Source organism: Nicotiana tabacum, chromosome 19 (assembly GCF_000715075.1).
Source record: "Nicotiana tabacum cultivar K326 chromosome 19, ASM71507v2, whole genome shotgun sequence".
Lineage (NCBI taxonomy): Eukaryota > Viridiplantae > Streptophyta > Magnoliopsida > Solanales > Solanaceae > Nicotiana > Nicotiana tabacum.
This window is the reverse complement of record NC_134098.1, coordinates 60,686,885-60,714,009: the sequence shown is the minus strand read 5'-3', so window position 1 is coordinate 60,714,009 and position 27,125 is coordinate 60,686,885. Positions and strand designations below refer to the sequence as shown.

The 27,125-nt window shown below is 33.3% G+C and overlaps 2 protein-coding genes and 1 non-coding gene across 6 annotated transcripts; all 3 read right to left on the bottom strand.

The window, feature by feature from the left end:
• Positions 1-2,132: 2,132 nt before the first annotated feature.
• LOC107819545 (uncharacterized) lies at positions 2,133-5,810 on the bottom strand. The gene is made up of 4 exons (XM_016645666.2): positions 4,387-5,810; positions 2,886-3,093; positions 2,647-2,776; positions 2,133-2,544 (listed from the first exon to the last, which is right to left on the bottom strand). The coding sequence occupies exons 1-4, from the start codon at positions 5,250-5,252 to the stop codon at positions 2,282-2,284; spliced, it is 1,467 nt and encodes a 488-aa protein (XP_016501152.1). The 5' UTR covers positions 5,253-5,810; the 3' UTR covers positions 2,133-2,281.
• An 8,047-nt stretch (positions 5,811-13,857) lies between these two features.
• Positions 13,858-13,939, bottom strand: TRNAS-UGA (transfer RNA serine (anticodon UGA)). The gene has a single exon. It is a non-coding gene; the product is annotated as a tRNA-Ser (tRNA).
• A 1,951-nt stretch (positions 13,940-15,890) lies between these two features.
• Positions 15,891-21,963, bottom strand: LOC107819544 (putative E3 ubiquitin-protein ligase RF298). 4 transcript variants are annotated; one of them, XM_016645665.2, is made up of 4 exons: positions 19,885-20,022; positions 19,539-19,578; positions 16,969-19,001; positions 15,891-16,639 (listed from the first exon to the last, which is right to left on the bottom strand). In XM_016645665.2, the coding sequence occupies exons 3-4, from the start codon at positions 18,922-18,924 to the stop codon at positions 16,151-16,153; spliced, it is 2,445 nt and encodes an 814-aa protein (XP_016501151.1). In that variant the 5' UTR covers positions 18,925-19,001; positions 19,539-19,578; positions 19,885-20,022; the 3' UTR covers positions 15,891-16,150. The 4 variants fall into 4 exon arrangements, with proteins under 4 accessions (XP_016501151.1, XP_075093904.1, XP_016501150.1 ...); XM_075237803.1 differs by having other exon boundaries at positions 19,539-19,592; positions 19,790-19,993; XM_016645664.2 differs by having other exon boundaries at positions 19,790-19,993.
• Between the last annotated feature and the right edge of the window lie 5,162 nt (positions 21,964-27,125).

The following is a 27,125-nucleotide window of genomic DNA, read 5'->3' as shown; positions in this document are numbered from 1 at the left end:
ATCTGAACGGAAACTCAAAACATGAATAAAAAGTTCTCACAGACATCGCCAAACTGTATAATCTAAAATTTTGATCTAGGTTTTATACAATTAGATTTATAGAGAAAAGGGTTAATCTAAGTCAATATTAATATTCAAATGACAGATCTAGTATGTTTGTGAAGAATACCATGCTTGTGTTGTTAGATAGCAATATCTTGGAGTAATAATAGAGCAATAAATATTTTAAGAATGTAAAAGAAAGCAATAAATAATAATAAATAGCATTCAAGTAAATAACGGAATAAGGTTCACCCTACAAGGGTGAGATTTCCCAATGATTCTTCTAACTATGATAGATAATGATAAGTCTTTGAATAATCCGATTCTTCTTGAATCGGGGGAGAAAAGATGGATAAGAGGTATAAAGGCAAATTTTGTATGTATTCGATAAAGAGAGAATCTTCAGAGAATGTCAATAATATTTTTTACAAAAGTGTTCAATACCCTTTTTAGGATTACATCTCCTCCTATTTATAAGAGTATAATATTCACTAGAATATTCTTTAGGGAATCTAAATTTTTAAACTATCCGTTATTACACGCCGAGGACCGGTGCTCATCATCGTCCTCGTCTTCTACCAAGCCACCTCAACCTCTCAATACGATGTAATGCCAATGCATAGGAGCCTTCAAAGGCCATTATATTCGTTGACCAGGTAAAAATACCGGACGTGAAGTGTTTTGCACATACAACTGCAATCCATAAGTCATACTTGAGCCAGTATCAAGTGTGCCCTGGCCTATGGACCTTAGCTTACAGAATAAAGTAATGGAAAAACTCTTTGGCATATATATGAATGTAGTCATTCCGTTGCATAAAACAAATAAAACCCATATTAGATCATTTTTAGGGGAAACGACATATTTAGTTCCTAAATTATTGCAATCTTTTGGGAATTGATCCCTGTATTATTTAACTAAGCACATTAAATCTTTAATTAATCTAACCATGTGATTTTAGTCCTTTAGACTAACAGAAAGTTAAAAACCTAACAGTATTTTATTTACAAATACAGAAAATTAAATTTAGAAAAGAAGAGCACATAGAGAGTGGTAGAAGTATTTTCCTCCAACTAATTAAATATTGCTCCTTCAAAATCCCCCCATAAGAAGATGAAAAGTTGAAGAGACTAATTTCCTCCACTTGTGCCTAACGAATCAATATTGAAAATTCCAAATAAGTAGAAGCTTGTTTTCAATATTTGAAGTAAGGAAAAAACAACTTTGAGGACATTCCTCAGGATTAAACTGAAAAATGAAAAGAAACTTGTATTGCTCCATATCTGGCTCCAATTTGCAAGAGATAATGGAGAAGGCAGTTATAGAATATAATATAAGTGTATTTCATCAGATATTTCTTTTCTCTTTTTAATTAACCATTGAAGCAATATTTGGATTTGGGGAAGAAGCCAGCACTGGTTGCAATAGTATGAAGCAATTTTTTTTTTTTTCGATTTTGACGTCTCCAAGTCGGACCTCTAATGATTAGATTGGAATTGATACATATCGATGGAATAATTTAATAACCTTTCTTTTGGAAGCCATCACTGGTCAGAAATATGTTTCAATGGATTATAAGGCAAATGACTCTCTCTATCTGCTCTTCTTTTTCTTATGTTGAATTTTCTGTTTTTTTAAATAACAATTACTGTTAAGTCTTTAACTTGCGTTAGTTTAAAGGGCTTAAATCACACGGTTAGATTAATTAAAGGTTTAATGTGCTTAGTCACATAACACATGGACCAAAGCCAGAATATTGCAATAATTTAGGGACTAAAAATGCTATTTCCCCTAATTTGTAACTATTAAAGTTAATATATTTTAACCTGTGATAGGATGTTTGTTATAAACAACTTAGTTCTCATTGACAAAATAAAACAGAACATTCATTTCAAAAGAGTTTAAGCTTGATATATTGATGTGGTAAAACATATCACAATCAAGTTATATAAAAATCAACTGTACTTAAGTATGAGTAATTCTGTTAAACTCGGTGAAGAAAAAAAGAAAAGTATGAAGAGGTGTGCTAACTGGGAGTAGTATATATCCTGGGACTCCTTTTTGTCAAGCTGAAGCAAGGACACAGCACATTTAGCTCTTATTATAAATCCAAGCTCAAACTGTTATTGATATGTGGTTCAATCACAAGATCTGTCATATAAATTATCTTTTTCTTCTTCCCTTTCTATAGCAGCGTACTATGAGCATAAATCAATGAAAATAACAATCTGCTTCTGTTTCATGTGTCTATTTTCCATACACCCTTGTTTGGATTTGAATGAGTAATCCTGACTACTTTATGTTTTGCTTGCCGCCGTTTCTTGTTGACATGTTGTTGAGAACCAGTATCTACTTTTACCATATCAACTTTTACTATGTGATGATCAGAAGTTCCTTTTGAGGAGAAAACGGAGTATGAGCCTGGAACAAACTTGTATGGTGAATCCGATGATGAGAGTATGTAATCCACTCGAGTTCCATACTTGCACGTTCCCTGCACACCTGTACATTTTGCACAAGATTTGAGCCAACAGTACAAAACGATTGTCATATAAATTGAGTACTACTTTTGTTTCGTTAATAAGAGAATGAAGAGTTGCTTACTCTGTCCTTTGGCAATCATGACAACAGACTCGCATTCCCCAGCAAAATCTTTAGCATCAGTATACTCTTTACTCTTCAAATGCTTCATTACCTCAACCTTTGGTGTTGGCTTTCCCATTTCTTCATAATACTGGAAAGTGATGATTCAAATTGAATGAGGAAAGAAGCAGACGCAATATGAATTGATATATTTTTTTCTGACTGAGACGACTGAGACGTCTGATTTATATATAGTGTACCTTTACAATATCTGTCCATCTTTCTGGAGAGTAATCTGTTTCGTCTAGAGAATTTAATCCCCCGGCTATAATGTGTGGCTTATCAGAGGATTGGATTACAGCATTAATTTGCTTCATACGCCAATTCTCATCCAAGTGATCAAGGTGAGTGCAGTAGAAATTGAATTCTCCAACTCGAGGAACATCAATTGTGGCCTTTAGAACATTTCTGCATTCACATATATCTTTGTAAAAATAAATCAAGTGCTTTATGCTTAAGTGTATTTTGATAAATGGACTACCATAATTACATGTTACTGTGTAAATACCATTCTTAGATTCACCCAACGACCCATACCTAACAATATATTACCATCTCTGGGAAACCAAAAGGGAACATGAAACTCAACCACTTGTAATAAACGAGCTAGTAACTTGATATCAATATTGCATACTTAAGAAGGATATGACTTTAACAGAGGTTCAACACCAGATAACTGAGCTTAGCAAGTTATAACTGATAAAAAGCTGGGAATTTTTTGTCACCTCTGATAAAGATTATACTTCATACGTATTACGTTACTATGGATGCGCTTCAACAGTCTGGCTTAAATTTGTATAATTCCTGAAATTTTTCAAGTAAATGATAAATTCTTTCTGAAATTTTATTACTTCATTTGTTTTTACTCTAGGCTGGCATAAGTTTGTCGTGACATAGAAAATACAGTAAGGTAAAACATGGATCACACATAAAGTACTTTGGGAATTAAATATGAAGTAGCAACTCATACAAAGTTCCTGGAGCATAAGTTGCTGGAAAATTCTACCATGTGTTTCTTATTGCTTTTGGGAAAATTGTTTTGGGGGGGAGGGGGGATCCTAATGAGTAATGACAATGGTGCTTTCCGCAGTTCCAGCATTGAATTAGCAATTTATTCAATGAAAAGGGAAAATAAACGAAAAAACATAACTGTTTGTTTCATAATAATATAGTGTATTTGTATGACTGAAAATCTGTGAGCTTTCGCCAAACATGGAGTCAGAAAAAACAAAAGTGCAAACCTATGAAATAAGGAAAACAGTGTTAGCACTTTTGAATTGCATCATTCGTTTAACCTATATGCTTTGGTAATGTAATAAAGATATTTACACAATCCAGGTTACTTTTAAAGTAATCAAATGTGAATCGATAAGCTTATAGTTATAATCTGGCCAAGTTTCTCACCAAAAATACTTTTTTTTTAAAGTATTTTTTTTACAAGTTTTTAGAGGGGAAAAAATGCTTTTGAGTAGAAGCATAAGTAATTTTGGAGAACCAGAAAAAAATAGTTTCTCTGTAAAAAGCACTTTTAAGAAAAAACAGTTCTCAAAATAAGAATTAGTAACCTGGTAAACTGATAACTAACCCGCCAGGGCATATTACATTATACAAATAATACTATCAGTGTATATGACATAAGTTCTTCATCATATCAGTATCTATCGAAAGTTTTACATAAAGGATTAAGAAATGGTTAAGAACCTGAAATCGGAGTCGTCAAAGATCTTTTGTATCTTCCAAGACTTAATAGGCCATTTTGACATAATAGCATTGCCATACTCAGGAGCCCAGCTCTCTGCAAATACATAATTCATCCCCAAAGCAGCAGCCAAATCCGATAACGGCTTCATACCTTTCTCCTCCACTGCTTTAACATCTTGCAATGCTAAAATATCAGCATTCAACTCTCTCAATACTTCAAGAACAGTTCTTGTACTTCTATAACTCTGACCATCTATACGTGGCATACTTACTGTAGACCTTAAAGGAGCCTTTCCCCTGCATATTCCACTTCCTAAAAACCTCTCACTATCACATCCCAAAAAGCTTAATTGCCCACTTTTCTTCAAAGATATTTCATTATCTGGTAAATTTATGGACACCCTTAACTTTGATTTAGCAAAAGCTTGCTTCTTTAATAGAGTATCAGCTTCTTTACTAGGATGCAGAGGAGATTGTTTGAGTATACTCTTAGGACGATCATTTGATGATTTTGCTCTTAAATTACAGGAGTAATAATCATCATTTTCAAAGTCAAAACTAGCTGACCTGTCAATCTTCTTTGGAAGTGCTGGTGCCATAGAGAAAAGGGCAGCATTGAATGTAGCTACACGAATTGTACGTCCAGATTTAGAACGACCCAATTCATGCCCATTACTGGGATGGATCAGCGCAGACCCATTTGCATTAGCTGGTTCTTTATCTGATTCAAGCTGAGAATGAGACTTGGAATTAGATTTTCCTAGCTGTTTGACAGTAATCTTGATCTTGGTCTTTGAACGGCGGCGTATAGGCCATCTTAGACCAAAACAAAACTTCTTCAGCTTTTGGTTGAGAACTCTTAGCATGACCAAGAAATGGGAATGAACAAAGAGAGTTGACAAAAGCTGCTTTGGCGAGACCCTCCTTCCCACTTAGTGTATTTTTGTGTTTATATAGTGGCATGAAAAATGAGTGACTAGTAATAGTTTTGTGACCACAAAGGTCCCGTGTGGCGGGATGGTTGGGTTCCTTAACTTTCAATTAGAGGTGTCGAGTTCTGAGAATGGGTCTATGAAATGAGAATTAGTCCAGTAAATTTTGGGCATTTATTAAGCAAAAAAATGAAATGGTATTATGTTCAGTATCAAAAGAGAATAGTTTATGAGGAGTTTGGTTGCGAGTAGAGTTGGAGGATCAGAAGGAGTCTTACAGTGAATGGGTTGGTGACATTTGGCAGGTTTTCTAGGGCTCTCTGTTTTAGCACAGAAAATTTTCTTCCTCTCTTTCTGTAAAGAAAGCACTACTGAAAGGCAAATGGCTATATTTCTTAACGAGAGAGGAGAGTGAGGTGGGGGCGGTAACTGCCCCGAGAGGATAGTGGGTGAGAGAACAGGGCGTTTATTGGACAGTAGAGATATGTCTCTTTAGACTTTTGATTAACAATTGGAATATAAAAACAAGAATTATTTGAATATGTTCTGAAAAACTCAACTACTCCCTCCTAATCCAGTCGTCATATCTTCATTTTTTAATTCATTTGGTGTATAGTACTCAAATGTCGATGTTATTTGAGTTCGTTTATTGATGTACTCATGGTAATTATCCTTCTCAAAAGAGTATAGCAAGATGATAAAATTTGAAATTTCTGAGTTTTGAATTTACCACGAAACTCACAATTTGTTTTAGGCCTCATTTGTTTACACTTAATGGAGGTCTGAATTTTAATCATTCGAGTCTCAGATATTAAGTATGTTTATTTTTAAAATCTGAATCTTAATTGTTCAAATCTTAATCGTTAAGTGTGTTTGTTTTTTTTACTTCACAATCACTTAATGGGTCTGAATATGTCTGTATCATTAAAATCTGTAACAGATACTTAATTTCATTAAGATGCTATCATCCATTCATTATCAATTGTCGTCACCACCTACCATTATCAACTAGCATCATGCCACCCATCACCACCATCATCCTCAATCATAGCAGTCATCATTGTCGACTACCACCACCCACCATCCCCATCACTTCCATCACTATCATTCTCAACGGCAACCAATATTCATCCACAACTAATCACCCCATCACCATCAATAACCATAGATGGCACTGCCCACCATTATAAACTACTACCACCCACCATCATCTTCCTCAATCACAACTACTACCACCACCCGCCATTATTAACTATTACCACCCACCACCACCATCCTCAATTATAATAGCTACCACTACCAATCACCACCAGCTACTACCCAAAAACTACCACCATCAACTAAATCTACCACCAACCACCGCTTTTAGTCGGCATTCACAAGTACTACCGTTAGCCATCACCGCCAGCAACTATAGTATTTTAAAAAGCTATATATTTTAGTTATGGAATATTAGATTAATTAGTATTTTATTTGAATTTTATGTTTATTAATTTTCAAATAAACGTAAATTTTATACATTCAGATGTTAAAAAATCAAACAATCTTAATCATTTAGTATTCAGATCTCAATACACATCTTGATATTTAATAAATTTCCTAATGCAAATACAGTATTTAAGTAAGAGCAACTGGATTCGACCGAATCCGCACTTTATAGGCCAGCTCCGCTTTTGCTAATAAGATATACTATATATTTATGAGAATTCAAGAGTGTGGGCTGGTAATTAATAAAGTGAGTGAATATTATAAGAAAACAGAATTTAATTGTTAATTCTGATGGAAAAGTTTAATCAGTGTACAAGCTAGTTCAGGCGCCATTCTCATAAAAAATAATTCTAACATATTATAAGTACTTCACATAAAATTCATTTATTATTAGCACGTAAGAATTACACATACAGTCAGACATGTTTATAACAATATCGTTATATAATAATTATTTACTATAAAAATAAATTATTTTTGAAACTAATTTACATGTTATGTTATAATATATGTTTTCTATAATAATAATTCGCTATAACAGCAAAAAAAATTCAAAATATGATATTATTATAGAGAGAATTGACCGTACATGTACCAAATGCTTACACATATTTATAATCCAAATAAGGTCAATATATTTAACTTACAATTCCAGTTAATACTATATTAGTGAGTCAAGACAGACAGTCAATGCAAATGAGAACGCAACAGCGAGGAATGGTTTTCTTGCTGGGAAAGCCACGTCACCCAAAACCCGGCGGGCACTACTCCCCACTGCATTAGAGAAATATATCAAGACCATCTCTACTATAAGAAAAAAGGAAAGAGATTGTAGAGTTTGTAGTTATTGTCAATTTGAGGGTTGATTTCATAATGTCAACTATCACTATATTGCAATTAAAGCTACTAAAATATTTTTTTTAAAATTCAAACAAAAAAATTACTCAACTTTATCTAAATATCATGAAAGTCATTAAACTATTTTTAGTGATTAAAAAGTAATTCAATTTTGCTTAAGTATCACATAAAGTTATTAGGATGACAAAAGAGACACTTTATATGATAGGTAGGTAAATTTGAAAGAACTTTTGGTAATAAAAGTGACTTGCTTTGATTTTTGGACAAAGTTAAATGATTTTTGTTACAAAAAATAGTTTGGTAATATTTATGATACTTGAACAAAATTAAGTGATAATAAGTTATAAATATATAAAAACAACTTAATGACTCTAAAGCAACAAAATAAAAGTTAAATGACCAGCAATAAAATCAAATCTCAATTTAATAAATGGGTAATCATCATTCTTTAATTGAAATGGGAGAGGAAAAGACCAAAACAATATATCATATTTGGCTTTAGAATCAAAGTCATACATATTCTTTCACATGAAGCACTAATAGTATATTTACTTTAACAAAGTGATGCACTTTTAGTCAAAACACTGAAAAAAGCCCAAAAACATACATTATCTTTGGCTTTAGACTCAAAGTCATACATATTCTTCCACATGGAGTACTAATAGTCCATTTACTTTAACAAGGTGATGCACTTTTAGTCATAACACTAAACACATTTTATTTTTTAACAGAAATCTAAGATATGACAAAATATTTGTTCCCTTTATTTTCTTGTTTACCGTAAGAAATAAAGATGACAGATTTATCTAGATAGCAAATAGTAAATATACATAGAATTTATTTACTATTTATCTATTTACTATACGCAAAATATACATTTTACTAAGAAATGTTAAACACCGTTAATTTTTATTTGCAATGATTTTTATCTAGATAACCTCGAATGTTATCTAGATTTTTTATTATATATACATAAAATAAAAATAAATATTATATTTACTATACGCTGACTCCCATAAAATAAAAAAATCTAATAAATATATATTACGTATATTTATTTTAGTAATAAAATTTATTTTACTCTCAGCAATGATTTTACGTATATTTATTTTATGTCAACGTATAGTAAATATTATGTATATAATAAAAAATCTAGATAATATTTGAGATTATCTAGATAAAAATCATTGCAAATAAAAATTAACGGTGTTTAATATTTCTTAGTAAAATATATATTTTACGTATAGTAAGTAAATTCTATGTATATTTACTATTTGCTATCCAGATAAATCTGTCATCTTTATTTCTTTCGGTAAACAAGAAAATAAAGTCAACAGATATTTTGTCAGATCTTAGATTTCTGTTAAAAATTAAAATGTGTTTAGTGTTATGACTAAAAGTGCATCACTTTGTTAAAGTAAATGGACTATTAGTGCTCCATGTGGAAAAATATGTATGACTTTGAATCTAAAGCCAAAGATAATGTATATTTTTGGGCTTTTTTCAGTGTTATGACTAAAAGTGCACCACTTTGTTAAAGTAAATGTACTATTAGTGCTTCATGTGGAAGAATATGTATGACTTTGAATCTAAAGCCAAAGATAATGTATTTTTTGGGCTTTTTTCAGTGTTATGAATAAAAGTGCACCACTTTGTTAAAGTAAATAGACTATTAGTGTTCCATGTGGAAGAATATGCATGATTTTGAATCTAAAGCCAAATATAACGTATGTTTTTGGGCTTTTTTCAGTATTATGACTAAAAGTGCACCACTTTGTTAAAGTAAATGTACTATTAGTGCTTCATGTGAAAGAATATGTATGACTTTGATTCTAAAGCCAAATATGATGTATTGTTTTGGTCTTTTCCTCGAAATGGGACTATTAGGACCCGTTTGGCCATGAGTTTTGCCAAAATAAATTTGGGATTTATTTGGCAAACACATGTTTGGCCATAGATTTTGCTCACATTTTGGCAAAATCCCAAAATCACCTCAAATGCTGATTTTGGGCCAAAACATGACCGTTACATTTTAAATTTTTTAAAAATATTACCCAAACTTTTATAATTTGTAAAAGAGCCCATATTTATTACGACCAACTAAATTTTTGATGAATATGCTCCCTTATCAGCTCAATCCTTTGTGCATCTTACTTTTGCTTCTGATTTGTAGGCTAAATGGCTTTCTGAACTCATATCAGTTAACTTTTTCTTTTTAATTAGGAGCCGTAATTTTCTAATGGGATTTCGCTGTAATTAATGATTTATATAGTTCATTATAAAAATGATAATTTTATACCAAACTTATTTAAGTTCAGGGCTATGGTTTGTGATAATGGTACTATTTGGTATTTGTGATAGTTTTTAGAACTTGTGGGTATAAGTCATGTTTCATGTTTTTTCAAATAAAAAGTAAAATATGTTTTGAAAAATTATGTCCATACATATTTTCATCTTCAAACCAAACTTCATCCAAATCAATTTTTTCAAAACAAATTTGGAAATCTATGACCAAACGCTAGCTTAGTCTCTTCCGGAAAAGTGTAGAAGAAAAGCAGGAATTTAATACGCATTTCCCAATCTTTATATGTTCCATTCATTTCAATATTGTTAATTATGGGAATGGGTCGTCTTCATGCAAAAATTATTATTATATCAATTTTTCCTGTAATTTAATACGAGTTGAGTGGACCCAATTCTCATGCAGATCCCACCATAAATAGTACTATTAGCAGGCATATTCTATTATTGGAATATCCAAGAATATGCAGCATTAAAAAGTGAAAGCAACAAAGAGAAAAAATTGTCTTAATCAAATTAAGTTTCCGCCCACTACTGGGGAGGTCATGTAACAAACACTACGTGCCCCTTGTAAAGTCGTTACCACACAAATAACTACAACGTACATATAACAATGCCGGCCAAGAAATTTTTATAAGGTATGTTACGAGTCGAATCTTGCGATATCGAATTCATCTGAATCAAATATTTTTCATTCGAAACATAAATTTATGTGTTGAGCTCTACCAAAATTGTAGCAAATTGTAAATATGAATATACTGAATTTAATACTAAAAATCTTAGATGTTTGAATCTATAAAATTTAGATCTTGAATTCATTTCTAGGTATGTTAGCGTCCCACTCTAGCAATTGGGTCGTTGTATTGATTGGATGTTTTGTTGTTCAAGTGTCAATAATAGTATTATTACTACTTGAACTGATAGCTCGTTTGAAAAGAAATCTAGATGCCCTGCTGAAAGATCCTATTCAAACAAAAGTGAACCGTCAAAAACGTTCATATTTGTACTATTAATTCAATAAAAGAGAGATTTTGTTATTTCTTCAACGATTAATGGAGAAAAAAACTTCAAGGCATTGAATAATTTGGTCCCTCTTTTACAATATCTACTAGCTATTAGGATAATCAAGAATTGAGAAAGAGAAAAGGGCTGATATTATAAATCACGTAGGCAGGTGGGGTATATATTCTTTTTGCCACCATTATAGTTAAATGATTTTGGGCTGGATTTGCTATATGAATGAAGCTGCCATATATGCATTTAATTTACATCTAGATAAGGCACTTTATGAAAAAAATGAGAAGACAGCTCTTATTCCGTCTGCCTCCTTTGTTTGCTTGTGGCTTTTCAAGATCCCCTTCTTAATTATTCTAAATTTAATTAGCATTTAGCTAAGATTCTCTTTCACCCTTTAAAGAGCCTAATCACAGCTATCTTCTACGCCAAATATTTCTTGTTTGCCCTTAAAATAACACAAGTATCACATTCAATTACATGGGACACAGTACTGGTGTTAATTAGTTTTAAGTTTATAATATATACCCCCTCTGTTCACTTTTATTTATCTACTATAGACTTTGCACATTTCTTACGAAATAATAAATGAAATGTATAATTTACCATGATACTCATATTAATTGATGCATATTTTAATTGATTTGAGAAAATAATTTGAAATGAGTAATTAATACTATGGGTATAATAGGAAAAGAGAAATTATATTCTTTTGATATGCTAAAAGTGGCAAATAAAAGTGAAAATCTATTTTTAGAATACCGAACAAGTAAAAGTGAAAGGAGGGAGAGTGTGTGTGAGAGAGGAGAGAAAGAGTAATTAAATTAAATTAAAGAGCTAGGAAAACAAGGTCTAACTAACTAAGATTTTCCAGCTCATGTTTTGAAGGATGTTTCATTTAAGAGAATCTCAATTATAAATGATGACCTTAACAAGGTTTGTTTTTCTCTTTTTGTTAATTAGTGAGGCGGCCACTAATATATATATCTGCTGGTATTGACCCTATAATTCTATCATGTTGGGGGTGGCAGCGAGAGGGTTCACAGCCTAAATATAAGAAAATACGAATCTAGAATTTTAATTAGTGGTTATCATAATTGCATTTATTATTATTTTCTTATATTTCATTTTACGTGATACTCTTTCATTTTTAATTTATTAAAAAAAGAATGATATTCTTCTATATTTAGAAGAAATTAATTTTAAACTTCTCATTTTACCTTTAATGATATGATTTTATATTTTCGGAAATACCATAACATATTTAAGACCATAAATTCTAAAGTTGTTATTTCTTAAATTTTTCTGTCTAAGTTAAATAATTTCACATAACATAAACGGAATGAAACACTTTGTATTGTGGGGATGAACTTAATATAAAGATATGTATATTTTGCGGATAGTCACCCTGGTGAACATCTCACTGCAATTTCCATTTCTTCGGGAGGGTATTATATTAAATTGTTTCTCTCAATTATAAATGATTTCCAGAGAAAAGGTTTGTGTTTTCGAGGAGTATATGTTAACTAAGCAAGATTAAGGACCGTTTGGCCATATATTTTTGTCAAAATAAATTTGGGTTTTATTTGACAAACACATATTTGGCCATAGATTTTACCTACATTTTGACAAAATCCCAAATCTCAAATCCCAAAATTAGCTTAATAGCTGATTTTGGGCCAAAATATCATTATTATACTTTTTAAAAATTACCCTAAAGTTTTATATTTTATAAAAGAGCCCACCATTTATTATTTTATAACAATATTGCTTTGTTTTCTCGGTCACCTGGTAGTGTATCATGTAGTTCATTATAAAAATAATAATTTTGTATCAAATTTATTTATGTTCAGGACTATGGTTTGCGATAATATAATGAATGTTATTGATAATGGTACTGTTAGGTATTTGTGATAGTTTTTAGAATTTGTGGGTATAAGTCACGTTTCATATTTTTCTAAAATAAATTAGGAAAATATGTTTTGAAAACTGATGTCCAAACTCATTTGCATTTTCAAACCAAACTTCACCCAAATCAGATTTTTCAGAACAAATTTGGAAATTTATGGCCAAACGCTAGTTAAGATACTCTGCTGGCATTGATCCCAAACATACTCCCTCTAATTCTATTAGGTTGGGGTGGTATATATAGCGTAACAATCAAACCGTGAATTCAGAATTTTAGGTCAATGGTTATCGATCACTGCAATTTATTACCTTGTGGCAGCAAGTGCGAACTTTGTACGTGCGTATCCATATAATTACTTGATTATATATAGTTCGAGTTAAAGTTAACAAATAGGACTGCATTCAATATTCAAATAATATACCCGTCCGCAAATTAAACACATTTATTTTGTGAAAATTATATACTTCATAAAGAGATGGTCTTCAATTCTTTTAACTTGACCCAATGGATATTTATAAGTAAAAGAGGTGAAAGGAAATGGCAATAGTAGAGTCAGTTCTAATATAAATTCTATAAGCAATAGTACCCAAAAGAAGATGGTCAGCATAACTCTTCTTGTAGAGTCCAGCTTTTGGTAACACATCATTAATAATTTCGGTGGACTTCTTCCATTTTTCTGTTTTGTTCTCGACAAAATTATATTCATAATTTCACACTTGGAAAGCGAAAAAACGTGCGATTATGACAACACGGAGAAGCACAATATCTTACCAGCTTAGTTTTGACGACTTTGAAGCAAATGAGGACCAATTACAACGCTTCAATAAAGATGAAGAAAGGACGAAAAAGGCAGGTCCAAAAGTTTAAACCCAATTGCAAGAAGAAATAGACCTATCACGTAAATGCGTTAATGATAGCAAAAACGGGAGCTGAACCAACAGAAAAACGACAAGTGGTAAAAACCAAAATCGTCGACAGCAGGGTTCGAACCTGCGCGGGCGAAGCCCAACAGATTTCAAGTCTGTCTCCTTAACCACTCGGACATATCGACTTCTCTTCGGCTTCTCCAAGTAATTCTACAAACCATCTTATAATTCGTTTTTCCTGCACACCCTTTTTTGTGGTTTCTAAATGGATTCAATAGGTTCTTGCCATTGAGTAGAAATAGCAAACTAAAAGTCCATACAAAATGACCTAAGCCAAAATGGCCATATGCAGATAATGAAGAACCATAAGATGTCCAGTCTCCGTGTTGGGACCCAACTAATCGGGATTTGTACGGCATAAGGCGCATTAAAGGGGAAAGCGCTCATAGAAAAAAAGAAATTGGCATTAAAAGGAAATACTAAAGAATTTCAATCTCATAGTTCGAACCCAAGGTTTGGTTGCACTCCAGTCAAAACAAATATTTCTCAATAAGATGATCTCTATCTTGTCCGATAGGTTTTTTTTTGATAGGGTTTGGTTACACTCCTATAATTGGTTGACTTTATTGGTTTGGTTTGGTTTATAAATTTAAAAACCCGACACCATTGGTTTGATTTGGTAATTGAAAAATCCGAATCAATCCGACATATGTACACCCCTAGGCAGCGCTAGGACTTAAATGAAGAGGCACAAAAGAAAAGTCAAAAGATAATTGAGATTAAACATATTTAGCACATATAGCAAACTCCCATAAGTATTTAAATTTACTCAATTCAACAAGTACTTTTCCCCTGTTAAAATTAGCTAACACACACAAAAGCACACCCATATCACTAGACAGAATGAACCCATGGCATCAAGTTGATATGCCTCTGCTTGCCACCAATTTCAACACTTAAATCCAAGGTTAATTGCTAAAAAATAACTTCAACAAGTAAACATTTGCTAGAGAAATTCATCACTTTACCCCAACCCCTTCCAATAGCATTAGATACAAAACAGAATATGGAAAAACTATAAACTACATTAGAGTTGATGGAATAATACTCTAAGATCATCTAGACTATTACAATTCACAACTGTCTCAAGTAAACTTAAGAAGTCTTGGTTAATTGAAAAACTTCATACAACTAGCTAGTAGCTTATTGATATATAAAATATCGGGTTGGTTTAGTCGCAGGTTGACTTTTTTTAGTTAATACCAAACCAAACCATTTATATTCGATTTTTTTAAAATACCAAACCACTAGTCGGGTTTTTTTTTCCGGACATATTCGGTTTGGTGTGGTTTGCGGTTTGGTTTTGTTCACCCCTATTTATCAACATCAAAATCATAAATTTTTTATCTCATTTTTTATACAATAAAGAGCTCTCGTAGGAAAACTTGAAGTTAAAGAATAGTAGTCGCAAATTACCGTTTAAGATCGAATTATACTAGCCATATGCTCTAGTGTTGCCATTGTTTGCTTCATAAAAATGTTAGGGAACTGATGTTAATTAAGTTAAGAGAAATGCAGCAAAGGAACAGTTTTGATTCGCAAGTGCTACGAGGGAAAATAGGAATTGGATAATTTATTTTCTTCAGCTATCAAATGAGAGTTGTATGCATCTCAGATCTACAACAACAACAACAACAACAACAACAATAATAATAATAATAATAATAATAATAATAATAATAATAGAGAACGTCAACTAGTTTGAGATTGAGGTGCAATTGATATAAACTTGGGCCATTCAACTCCAGGTGCAAATGTAGCCCTTTTAATTCAAAACTGAAATTAAGGACGCACTATCTAATTTTTAAATAGCAGCCCTTTAAAGTGGCTACCTGGTGTCATTTCTACAGAAATCCATCACCTACTTCGAACGTAACAAGTGTGTTTCAGATAGGAAATTTGGGAGTCTGATTTTGTTTCCAATAATCTGTATCAAGATTTCCAAGCTGAACAAAATCTTATCACTGAAAAGGTGTAACCAACATAGGAATCCGCTGTCAAAAATGCTTGAGGAAGATCTTAAAAAAACAAGTTCTCCTGCTAAGTAGTATATTACCTAATAATGGGAAGAAAACAGAGAGAACAACATTTTGTATTAAACCTTCAAAGTAAGCATTTACAAGGCCCATTAACCAGTCCCTCTTTCTAACTCTTTTTCACTTTACTTTCTACATATCTATACCTTTTTTGCATTTTCCTATCGATATTACAGTTAAGGTATGAAAGAAAGGCCTCAAAAAAGGACATACTAAAAAACAAAAATGTCTTGGCTCTGAAACATCATTCCTCCGACGACCAGCTCCTTTTTCCTGTCACTGTTTTAGCGTTGCTAACTGTTAAGAATGAGCAAAGCGGACATTAATCCGCATCTTAATTGGGGTCCTACAAGAAGGGCAGTCATTCATTCCTTGCTTTTCATGAAGCATGTTGCATTTTGCACAAAGGACTTGATGTGCACAAGGGAGAAAAACCACCGACATCTCCTCAGTCATACACATAACACACTCCCTCTCCATCTTTACTGTAGAGCCAAAATTATCCTCATAGCCTGCTAAACTCTTTCTGATATTAGGAGGTAGCCCCACATTAATGCCTCTTTTAAGTGCCTCTATTTTTGAACTTTCAGACTGCAATTTCAACTGGGAGATTTCACTCTCAAGCTTTTGGATATTTTCTTTAAGCTTTTGCATGCTGCTCTCTGCCTTTTCTCTCAAATTATCCTCCGCCGCTTTTCCCTGAACACCGAGTTGTTCTCTTTCAGCTTTCAAGGAATCAGCTTGCTGTACAAACCTTTGTTTCTGCCTTTCCTCCTGCTTCCATAGAACCTGCAATTCTTTGCTTTCTCAGGAGCAAATCACAGAATAAAATCTTACAAGTTTCTTTAATGTGCTAGCATTTATACTAGAACGAATATCAAATAGCACTATGAATTATCAGCAGGACTACATAAGTGAATGCTGGAACAACTATTACTGGAGGCTATAAGTTAAAAAGAACTGACATTATACTTGAACTATAACAACAAGTTACTGACGGCCTAAACATCTACCACCGGTTGTACAACAGGTAGGCCTTAAAAACACTAACTATATTTGTAAAAAATATAAACTTTGATCAACTAAGCAAAGGAACTTCTTTCCTAGAATAGAAATACCTCAAACTGGTCCAGGCGCTTGTTGACTTTCTCTTGTCGCTGCTGTAAATCAGATGTTTCATGCTTGAGCATAGAGAGTTCCTCCTGCAATGAGCGCTTCTCCACCTCTCCTGCTTGATACTTCTTCACTGTCTCCTGCTCTGTTGCTAAAGCTTTATGCATGTTTATAGCAGACACTGCGGAAAAGAGCTTTGCGGCATCCATCTCCTTCTTTAGCACAGCATTCTCCCCCTCCAGCCTGTGAAGAGTAGAACCAGCCAACTCAATCTGGCCACTAGCATTTGACAATGCATGCTCCATCTCGGAAAGCCTCTTCGTGGTGCTTTCCTCCAGCATTTGTTTTTCCTTTTGAGATCTTTCAGCATCTTCTTTCTCTTGCCTCAACATTTTAAGCTCCGCCTGATCCTTGCCAAGCCTCCGAGCAGCCTGCATTACCTTCTCATTTGCCCAATCAGTCCACCGTTGGAGCTCTTTCTGCAGTGTTTTCATATGGGGAGTTAGCAACAAAATAGCAGCATCTCTCTCATTTTGAGGGACATATTTCCCCAGAGACTCATCATATGGGATACCAGCATAATAATCTGGAACCTCAGAAGAGCTAGTTGTGCTGCCGCCTGGGGCCTTTATACTAGACTTAGGATCCAAAGCTAATGATGAAGGATCCTTTTTGTTTACAGCGGGCGATGTAATAACAGTATCTTGCACGCCAGAGTCGTCAGTTGCAGGTGCAGTGGATGAACAAGGGCATAGACTATCAGAACTTCCTTCTGCTATAGGACTACTGTTTTTAACTGAAGTATTTACTTTAGAGGAAGAACTCTTCGTTGCTGCACCAGAAGAACCTGACGGAGGGTTGAGTGTCTTGTCCAAAACCATATTGCCCCAGGCAGAGAGTTTTGCCTTAATGGAACCCTTACCCATACGGCCTTTGTAATTCTTCTCAAACTGAAATGTCTTTTGCCTAAGAAGATCCTTCTTGGAGTTTAGGGATGACCCCTTTCTACCAGCTCCCGACTTATCTTCTAACACTGCTGCTTTCGAGGGATTCTGCTTATGCCCCCTGCTGCTGGTGGGTAAGGATTTAGCCTCTGCTTCTGGAAGAGGTACTGAACTTCCTTTCCCTATTGCCGCTTGACGAACATGTGAATTTTTAGAAGTCGGTTCTTGAGGGGCTGCACTAGCAACAGCAACTTTGGATTGAGCAATGGCGATGGAAGGTTTTGACAACTGTAGTTTATCTGGGTTTGACTGAGTAGTCTCAGAAGCCTCAGTCTTCAAGCTATCGCCTAGACTTTCTTGACTGCATAACTCATCGAGAATATCACCTTCCACCGTACATGCATGTACCAGGTTCAAGTCCCATATTAAGAGGCACCACATTGCTTCAGCAACTGTGAAAGCTGGCTTAACCTCCCTCAGCACACATATCATCTCCAGCATGGTGTACTCTACCAGCCCATGTAAATCAGAAAACGCGAGATGTCTAGAGGTATCAAAATCCTTTTCCCTACTCAGTAAAGCCAAAGCACCATCAACAATATTTGAGACGGTATCTTTGGTACCATGATAGAGGCCACTCCTCAATATAACCCGTTCAGCAATTTCCTCACTGTATCCACACTCAACAATCCTCTTGACTGCACTCCGGAAAGTAGCAGACAGGTTTTGTGATAAAAGTTCCTCGAGTTGACATGTTATTGGTTCTTCCCAATCTGCATCTGCTGACCTTTCCACTCCTTGTTGACACCCACCATCTAATGACTTGAGCTGATTAAGAGTGCTTTGCAGTTTTTTCTCTAATAATTCATATCTTGGAAACTCAGTAAGAGACAGGACAGGGGAATCACTAGGAGGAAACTCAGATAAGAACTTCCTCTTGTTCCTACTTCCTTTTTCCTGGTCCGAAAGCACCAATGACTTTTCATTGGCATCATCAGTGCTGTTATGATCAACCATTTTGATTATGTTGTCTACGAGATTTACAAATACTACTGCAATTTGATCATTCAAGTGTCCATCTGCAGTTCCCAATCCTGCAGCAAGACGCCATTAGGTAATAATGTCGGGGTGTGTGTGGGGATTAAAAGTTAAGATAACACATAGCAGCAGAGAAAAAAGGAGTTGTCAAACAAAGGTAAAAACACATATCAATGTTTCTTTGATAGGCTAAATAACAAAAACAAAAATGACAGGCTGAAAATCAACAAGAACGAGTGTAGTGAGCACGATAAAAGCAGCAGTATTATCATTCAGGTGAAGCAGCCAAAGAACTAATATTCAATGAGGAATGCAAATTCTGCTGTAATTCAATTACTCAAATCTCTGAGCCATTCAGTGGTAACGTGGTGTTTGCGGGGATTAAAAATGTAAAGAAAACATAGCAGCAGAGAATCAGAAATTGCAAAAACAAAGGGAAAAACAAGTATGCATCATTCCTTGATAAGCTACATAACATCAACATAAAATTATCCAAACAGAAATGCAATAAAAAGGTACAGCTCTAATAAGCATAATAAACCAGCAACATTATCAAGGGAATGGAAATAAATGAAAAAAAAGAAGAAGATTACCTCTGAGTCACAGTAAATGAGCTGCCAAACAAATAATTTTCTGCAACAAAATCACTCAAATGAATCAAAGGGAAAAAAATCAAGCATCAGAATTGCACCCCAAAAAAAAAAGGTAACAATTTATCAATCAAAATCCGAGCTCAAATTCTAGCCAAAAAAAAAAAATAAAAAAAAAAATCGAGAAAAATCTTCAAAAACCCAAATAAACTAAGGCAAAAATATAATCAATAAACCTGGAAAAGGAGTCTTACCAAAAAAGGAAAAAATTGATTCTCGATACATACATATATCAAGAGTGAAACTAGAAAGAGCAAATGTTCAATCCAAAATCAAAAGGGCCACCCACCAAAGGTTATAAAAGGCCAAAATTTGCAAAGGCGTGAACTCCATTTCTTGCATTTTGCACGCTATGGCCACAACATTTGGCACGAGCTCTGAGTACTCTTTTTGCTTCTGCTGCCAACACTGAATAAGTTTGGATTCTTTATATAGGAGTCACTGACTAACGTGGGTTAACCTTGTTCTAACACTTACTTGATGATAACCAGGGTTAGTTGGTACAGTGTATAATGTATTTTTCTGTTGTGGATTGTGTAGTATTTAATTTCAAACTCATCTAAAGATTAAATTTTCAACTGTACAATTTAAGTAACTTTTTTATTTTTAAGGATATTATATTATAATTATTAATAATTAACCATCTAAGAGAAATAATAACACTAACTATACATTTGGGCAATGTGAAATTCTTAAATATTTGGGATTGTAAGTCAAAGAATGATAATACATCATCCAATTCATAGAATCTAGCTAGTCTTACTTGGATATTGCAAATTAGATTAATTATATAGTAAGATGATAATGGCAAAACAAACATAATGTGTCAATGGTGTTGTACCACATGTTACAATAGTTTTATGCATATTTCGTAATAATACAATGACTTCTGCTTTGATATTATCAATTCTATAAATATCTTACATTGACTAATCTCGACTAATTGATAGTTTTACTTTGAGCATATGTTTAAAATCAAAGATAAATTAATAAAATATATAAATTGATAAAATATATTATTCCAATTATTATGTATTTATATAAATATCTATAAGATCAGAGTACTGGTACTTACTCTCGTTAATCAAAAAATACATATAGCAACTAGAAATAACAATCAATGGTGCCATATAGTAAAACATATACATGGAATGTGGATACAAATTGCAAGCATTAAGTTTGTTTGAGATTGAGCTATTAATGATTGACATCAGTGTAAGCATTGTTTAAGGAAGTGATTAAAGAAATGTAACTTTATGGAATTTATACTTGTACTTTGGTTGAGTTTGCCATGGTCCAACTCAGGTTGTTGATCACCTGAATTATGTTACGAATCAGAAATGTTCAACTTTAATTACAAACATAAGTTCATATATAATATACATGTCATAGTCAAGCATAGTCCCTCCCTAATGTACTCATTAGTCGTGAAGTCAATTTCTAAGACAGGTTGAAACTTAAGCAACCCAAAACTTCACCTTTATTTTATTTGTTCCCTTATTTATAAAAAGTTATTGCACTAAAGCCACAATTTTTTTTTTAAATAAAAGGTCAATTTCTTTGATTTAATATTGAAGTGTAGTCACGTTTTTTTGAAGCGCGTGTAAAACTAAAGAAAAGGAAAGGTTGTAGCAAAATGGGAAAAAATTTACTGCAGGAATGAGTATAGATGACGATCAAATCTATGTTATATAGAATGGTGCAGAATTGGAGAAAATAATTCTCTTTTTCATTTTTAGAATCGCTTGTTGTGGCCCCTTCTCAATCTTAGCAGATTTAACATTAAAAGACTATTGCAACTGCATATCATCGAAGCGCCTAAGTCTATATAACTTTTACTGGGAAGAACTACACTAGCAATAATAAATATAAATGGTGATCAAATCTAGGTTATATGAAATTATGAGGAATTGAAGTAGATACTTATCCTATATGAAGACTGTTGCAACTGCATCATTATTGAGGCGTCTCAGTCTAAACATACTTGATTGGGAAGAACTTTACTTTCAGTAATAATATAGATGGCGATCAAATCTAGGTTATATAAAATGGTAAAATTAACGAATATACTTATCTTTGTCGTGCTTGGCACCTCTTGTTCGATCCTTTTCCGATCTTACCAGATTCCCCATCAAAGGAATGTTGTGACTACATCATCGTCAAGGCGCCCTGACCTAAACATATGAAATTGGGAAGAACTTGTAATAATAAATAAAAATGGTGATGAAATCTAGGTTATATAAAATGATGATAAATTGACTAAAACACTTGTCTTTGTCGCGCCTGATTTTGCTTGTTCGACCCCTTCCCATTCTTACTAGATTTTCCCTCCGAACTATGACGACTAAATCATCATTGAGGCGCCCTAGTCTAAACATGCCAAATTGAGAAATTTAATGGCAAGACTTTCTCGATAGGGAAAGCTATTCACATTTTATACTATCTCCTTTGTTCTACTTTACGTGACATAGTTTAAAGTATGAGGGTTAAACTGACTAATTTTTCTGTGTGAATTCGAACATAAAATTTTGTTCTTTTTAAAAACTAAATTAACATATATATTTTAAAGACAAAATAAAAAATACTATAAGTTACAATAGCTAAACAATTCAAAATATTTAAAAAAAGTATTCAAAAAATATTGTCAAAGAAAATCTTATTTGACTCTTCAAATGGCATTTGTCTTATCCGCATGTTCACAAAATCAAATTGAATCTCACAAACACTTTAATTTTATTTAACTCACTTGAATTAAGGGTGGTGAAATGTAGTTCGCAAATGTTTGGCATATTAAATCAGACGAAGACTATGTACATCCAACTTGTAAAATCTTATTAGTCTTAATCGGTTATTGATCATTTTAACTAAACTATGAAGATAGTGTCAAAATAAAATATAACTTATTATTGGTATTGTTGCACAATGTACAAAAATCTTTATGTATACTTCACATTAGCAGAAAAATTTAGATTCTAATATCAACAACAACAACCCAATATAATCCCACTAGCTAGTGGGGTCTGGGGAGGGTAGTGTATACGCAAACCTTACCCTTACCCTGGGTAGAGAAGGTAGAGAGGTTGTTTCCGATAGACCCTCGGCTCCCTCCCTCCAAGAATTCCCCACCTTGTTCTTGGGGTGACTCGAACTCACAACCTCTTGGTTAGAAGTGAAGGGTGCTCACTACTATAGCAACCCACTCTCGTCAACCTTTTTAGACTCTAATATCATTAACCTTTTTAGCTGTATAAATTTTTCATATTGATTTGATCTCGACTAACACACATCATCATTATAACAATAGGTTGAATAGCGGGAGATAAATCTATACAATATTCATTTCAATTTTTAACGTATAATTATCTATTTATATGTAGTGTTTTAAAAGCAGGGGCATGAAGCGAGATGTTTGTGTCTGATATGGGGCTAGGCGTAAGCCTCGAGGCGCTGGGCATAAGCCCCACATAAATCTTTAATTTTTATTTTTTAAAATTAACATTTCGAAGGTACTGACTCGCAGCGAGGCAGAGAAGACTAAGTGACATATGGAATATGGTGACGACAGCATCATATCGTAGAAGGAGATAACAGGTGGAGCCAAGACTGTACGAGGAGAGAAAGACTTAAGTCAACTCAAGTGAAAATAATTAGACTACTTTCATGCCTTACCCCTTAGTGTGGGTACAGGGCACTCCGTCATCAGTGGTTCGTTTAGCAAGCAAGTGACCAAGAGGGCATTACCGTGACATCAACCGGTCATGGACGTGAGGAGGCTCAAGGCAAGGTTTACTTATCCCACTCTAGTGCTGCCAGTTGCTAAGAAATAGGTAGAACCATAAATACTATTCGAATTAGTGAAGGGTGCTTGATAATATTTCATTCCTTGAAAGCCTGTGAACACTAGAGCCGTGAAACAGCAACTACTAAAGGGTAAACTGCTCGTTTTTCCTTCCTCGCGAGTATAGCATGATGATTCATAATAAAAATAAATATTAACATAAGGTAAAATTATATAAAAATTATGAAAATTTCAAGAAAACATGAAAATACGTGAAAATATATACAAAACTGTCATCTTAAAACGCTAATTAAAATCAATAATCGACTAAAATACTTCAACAATTGACTAAAACGCTAATCAAAACTGCTTCATAAAAAAAAAATCAACTTTGAAAAATAAATTGTTAGAAATTTATAAACTAACCTAAAAAGAAAGAAAAGTGAAGAAGGGACGCACAATTAGAAGCGTCGAAGCAAAGGAAATCATAAAAGATAACGCGTTTTTGCTTTGTGATTTGCAAATTGATTATTTTTTCCATTACTTGGTAGAAAATGAAGAGAAAAAAAAATAAAAATTAGGGAAGAGTAAAAAATCTTTTGACTTTTAAGTTTTTTAACGTTTTAGAATACAATAACAAGTTGATTTTTGTGTTTTTTGGTATTATATTTGCCACACCTCCTTTTTCCGAAGATAAGGGAGTTTTTCCAATTAAAGTGACATTATTTGAAATGGGATTATTTATTTGATTAGAGTCGCCACTTGGGATAATTATTATGGTGTCCCAAGTCACCGGTTTATTTTAAAATCTCAAATCTAGGAAAATTGACTCTATTTATGGTCCACTAACACAGAAGACCGGGTAATGAATTCTGTTAACTCGGGAGAAGGTGTGAGGCACCCCCGGATTTCGTAATTTTAGCATGATCGCTTTACAATTACACCTTGCTTAATTATCCGATTATTTACCTGTTTTAGACATATTGTGTATCTTATCTTTCACCGCTTTTAATTATTTAATTAACCGTTTTTAATATTTATGCAATTTATTCGGACAAGTCGCGATGCCGCGCACTCGTTATTTTTTGTACATATTGCAAATCGCGCCACGTGAAATGTACCCGCGATTTACAACATGTTTATTTTTATTATTATTTGAAGTTAGGTCAAGTCGCGTGAAACGCGCACTTGAGTTGGAATTTACGTATCGTGACCATGCCACGGGAACCATACTCATGGGCACGATGATTTATTAATCGCGCCTAAAGCAAACTACGACGTTTATGAATTAATTAATTCTCCCTAAATTTGGGATTATATGCAAGGTCATGGATTATGGAATATATCGTGGAAGAGGGTGGGCATAATGTCTAAAGCAGTGTTTTGAAATCCAAGCATATGATTAACGTCGAAATAGACTTGTTGGTTCATGAGCATTTTGGAGTTAATAATTTCAACTAAACGCTAGTTTCAACACAATCAACACTTGGTTCATACGTTCCACTACTAAAATCATATTCTTATAACACCAAAAACTACTAAATCAACTTAAACATTGGAGTTTCAAGTTTAACATCCCATAATGAATCAATCCCATAATGAATCAGTGACATTTAAGCAAGAGGAGTCTATCACTTGGTGTGCACTCAAATATTAAGAAATCGTGTATAATTAAAAGTGGGCCGGACTGGAAGCCCAATTTTGTATAACTCAAAGGAAAAATCATGGCCTTGATTATAATATGTGGCCATACAAACAATTGCAAAAATAATAACTTTTAAGAATATATCAGTACGCTAGACCATGTCCAGACTCTTATACAAAATAAGAGTTAAATACAACGAATATCAACGGAAATTACAGTTCTGGTCACCTCAATTACAATTCTCAAAGATGATAATGGACATAAATACTTTCTAATATATGCGAAAATCAATAATAGCTAGCATAAATAGGACATAATTAATCTTCAGCTTAAACTTCTTTCCACCAATGACTTCAATTCCACTCCTTAGCTTTAGAGTTTACTAATCTAACCAACTAGTTGCCAAATCTACAAACTATAGCCATGTAATCAGTAACGACATCTTTTTGCATCCCCAATTTACTTATTTCATACATAGAATACTATGATAACCTTCTGTTTGAATTATAGCTAAATATGCAAAATTTAAACAAAACTTCAACCTTATTCAAGACTTACAAATGGTTTAACAACTAATGACATATGCTTAATTGACCATAAATATCAAATTTATCCATATAAGTATTATATTGCGAGCTACTTCACTGTTTCCGTCCATATTGAAATGAAATGCTCATTAAGCTATACATTTGGATAGCAACAAATAAATACACAGAAATCAAATAAGAATATAAGCATTTCTGGTCATTTGATAAAATATAATACAAAGAAAGCTTGGCACTGACCTAGTTGAGGAGGAAAAATACTAAGCAAGCCAAATAAAGGTAAGAGATGAGAGAAACGAAGTTCAGCAATATACGAACAGTGAAATCGACAACTTCTTTTGACCAAACAGCTTTAGAACACCCAGAAATGTGGAGGAACAAAATAATTACAGCTTCGAAAAGTTTTCAGAAATCATCCCTGCAACTTACTTTCTTTTGTAACCTTGTTTTGGCTTTTGAACTTTTGTTTTAGAACTCAGAATACCTTTCTTTGAATTTTCAGAATGCTTTTCAGTTGCTCTCTAGTTATGTGTAAGTGTATGAGTGAGAGTTTTATGAATGAGTGTGTATGTGTATGTGAATCTAGAGATGAATGTGAGTGAATTCTGTGAGTAAAAAGATTGTGTGTGAGTCCAGGAGAATGTGTGCCTTATATGCAAGGAAAAAGAAATCATCTAAAAATAAGGAAAAAAAAGGCATCTTTTCTCTAACAGATTTGGACAACTGTCCCTTTTTCAGATATTCTTCTTATTTTTCAGCATCTTTTCTAACAGATTTGGACAGTTGTCCCCTTTTCAGACATTTTTCCTTATTTTTCAACCCCTTTTACTTTTGAGTTTACCCTTTTTAACCCCAAATTTGACCTAATTCCCTTGTCTTATTGCATTTTAGTCCTTTCTACTCTATTCTAGAACCTTCTTAACAGCTAAACAGAAAGATTCCATGATTTTCTTATTTCCTTTAACCCCCTTAGACTTTTGTTAATTATAAACAACTAACACAAGGAATTCGACCAGATTAGAAATCAAAAACTGAGTAACATTATTTAAAACCAGACAATTTTAACAAATAACCTAATTTAGTCAAGATTAATTAACCTACAAACTCATGCAATTAAACTAACTATTAAATAATTAAACTACTAATCATGCAATAAACTAGTAATCTAAATATGTCATGACAAGTTAACAATAATCAACACAATCAAAAGTAAAAGAAAATGAAACGACTTCATGCAACACCTAGACTAATCAGAATACTATGTCGCAAGTAAATGGAGAAAAATAGAGAAGAAATGGCAAATTACCCAGTAGAAAACAGATGCTAGAATGTTGACCTCTGACCGGTCAAACTTGACCTAAATCCGATGTCTTCAAAATGAGCCAAAACCAACATCAATCAATTGTTATTGTTAAGAACAATCGACCAATGTAAGTTTTTGGTCAAAACGGGTGATTATTGCCAGAAAACAAAGAATAGGTCAAAGCTAGGATTTCTGGGGATTTTAGATTCGAAAATCGAGAAATTCTAGGGGGATTTGAGAAAAATGGTTATGGGATTTA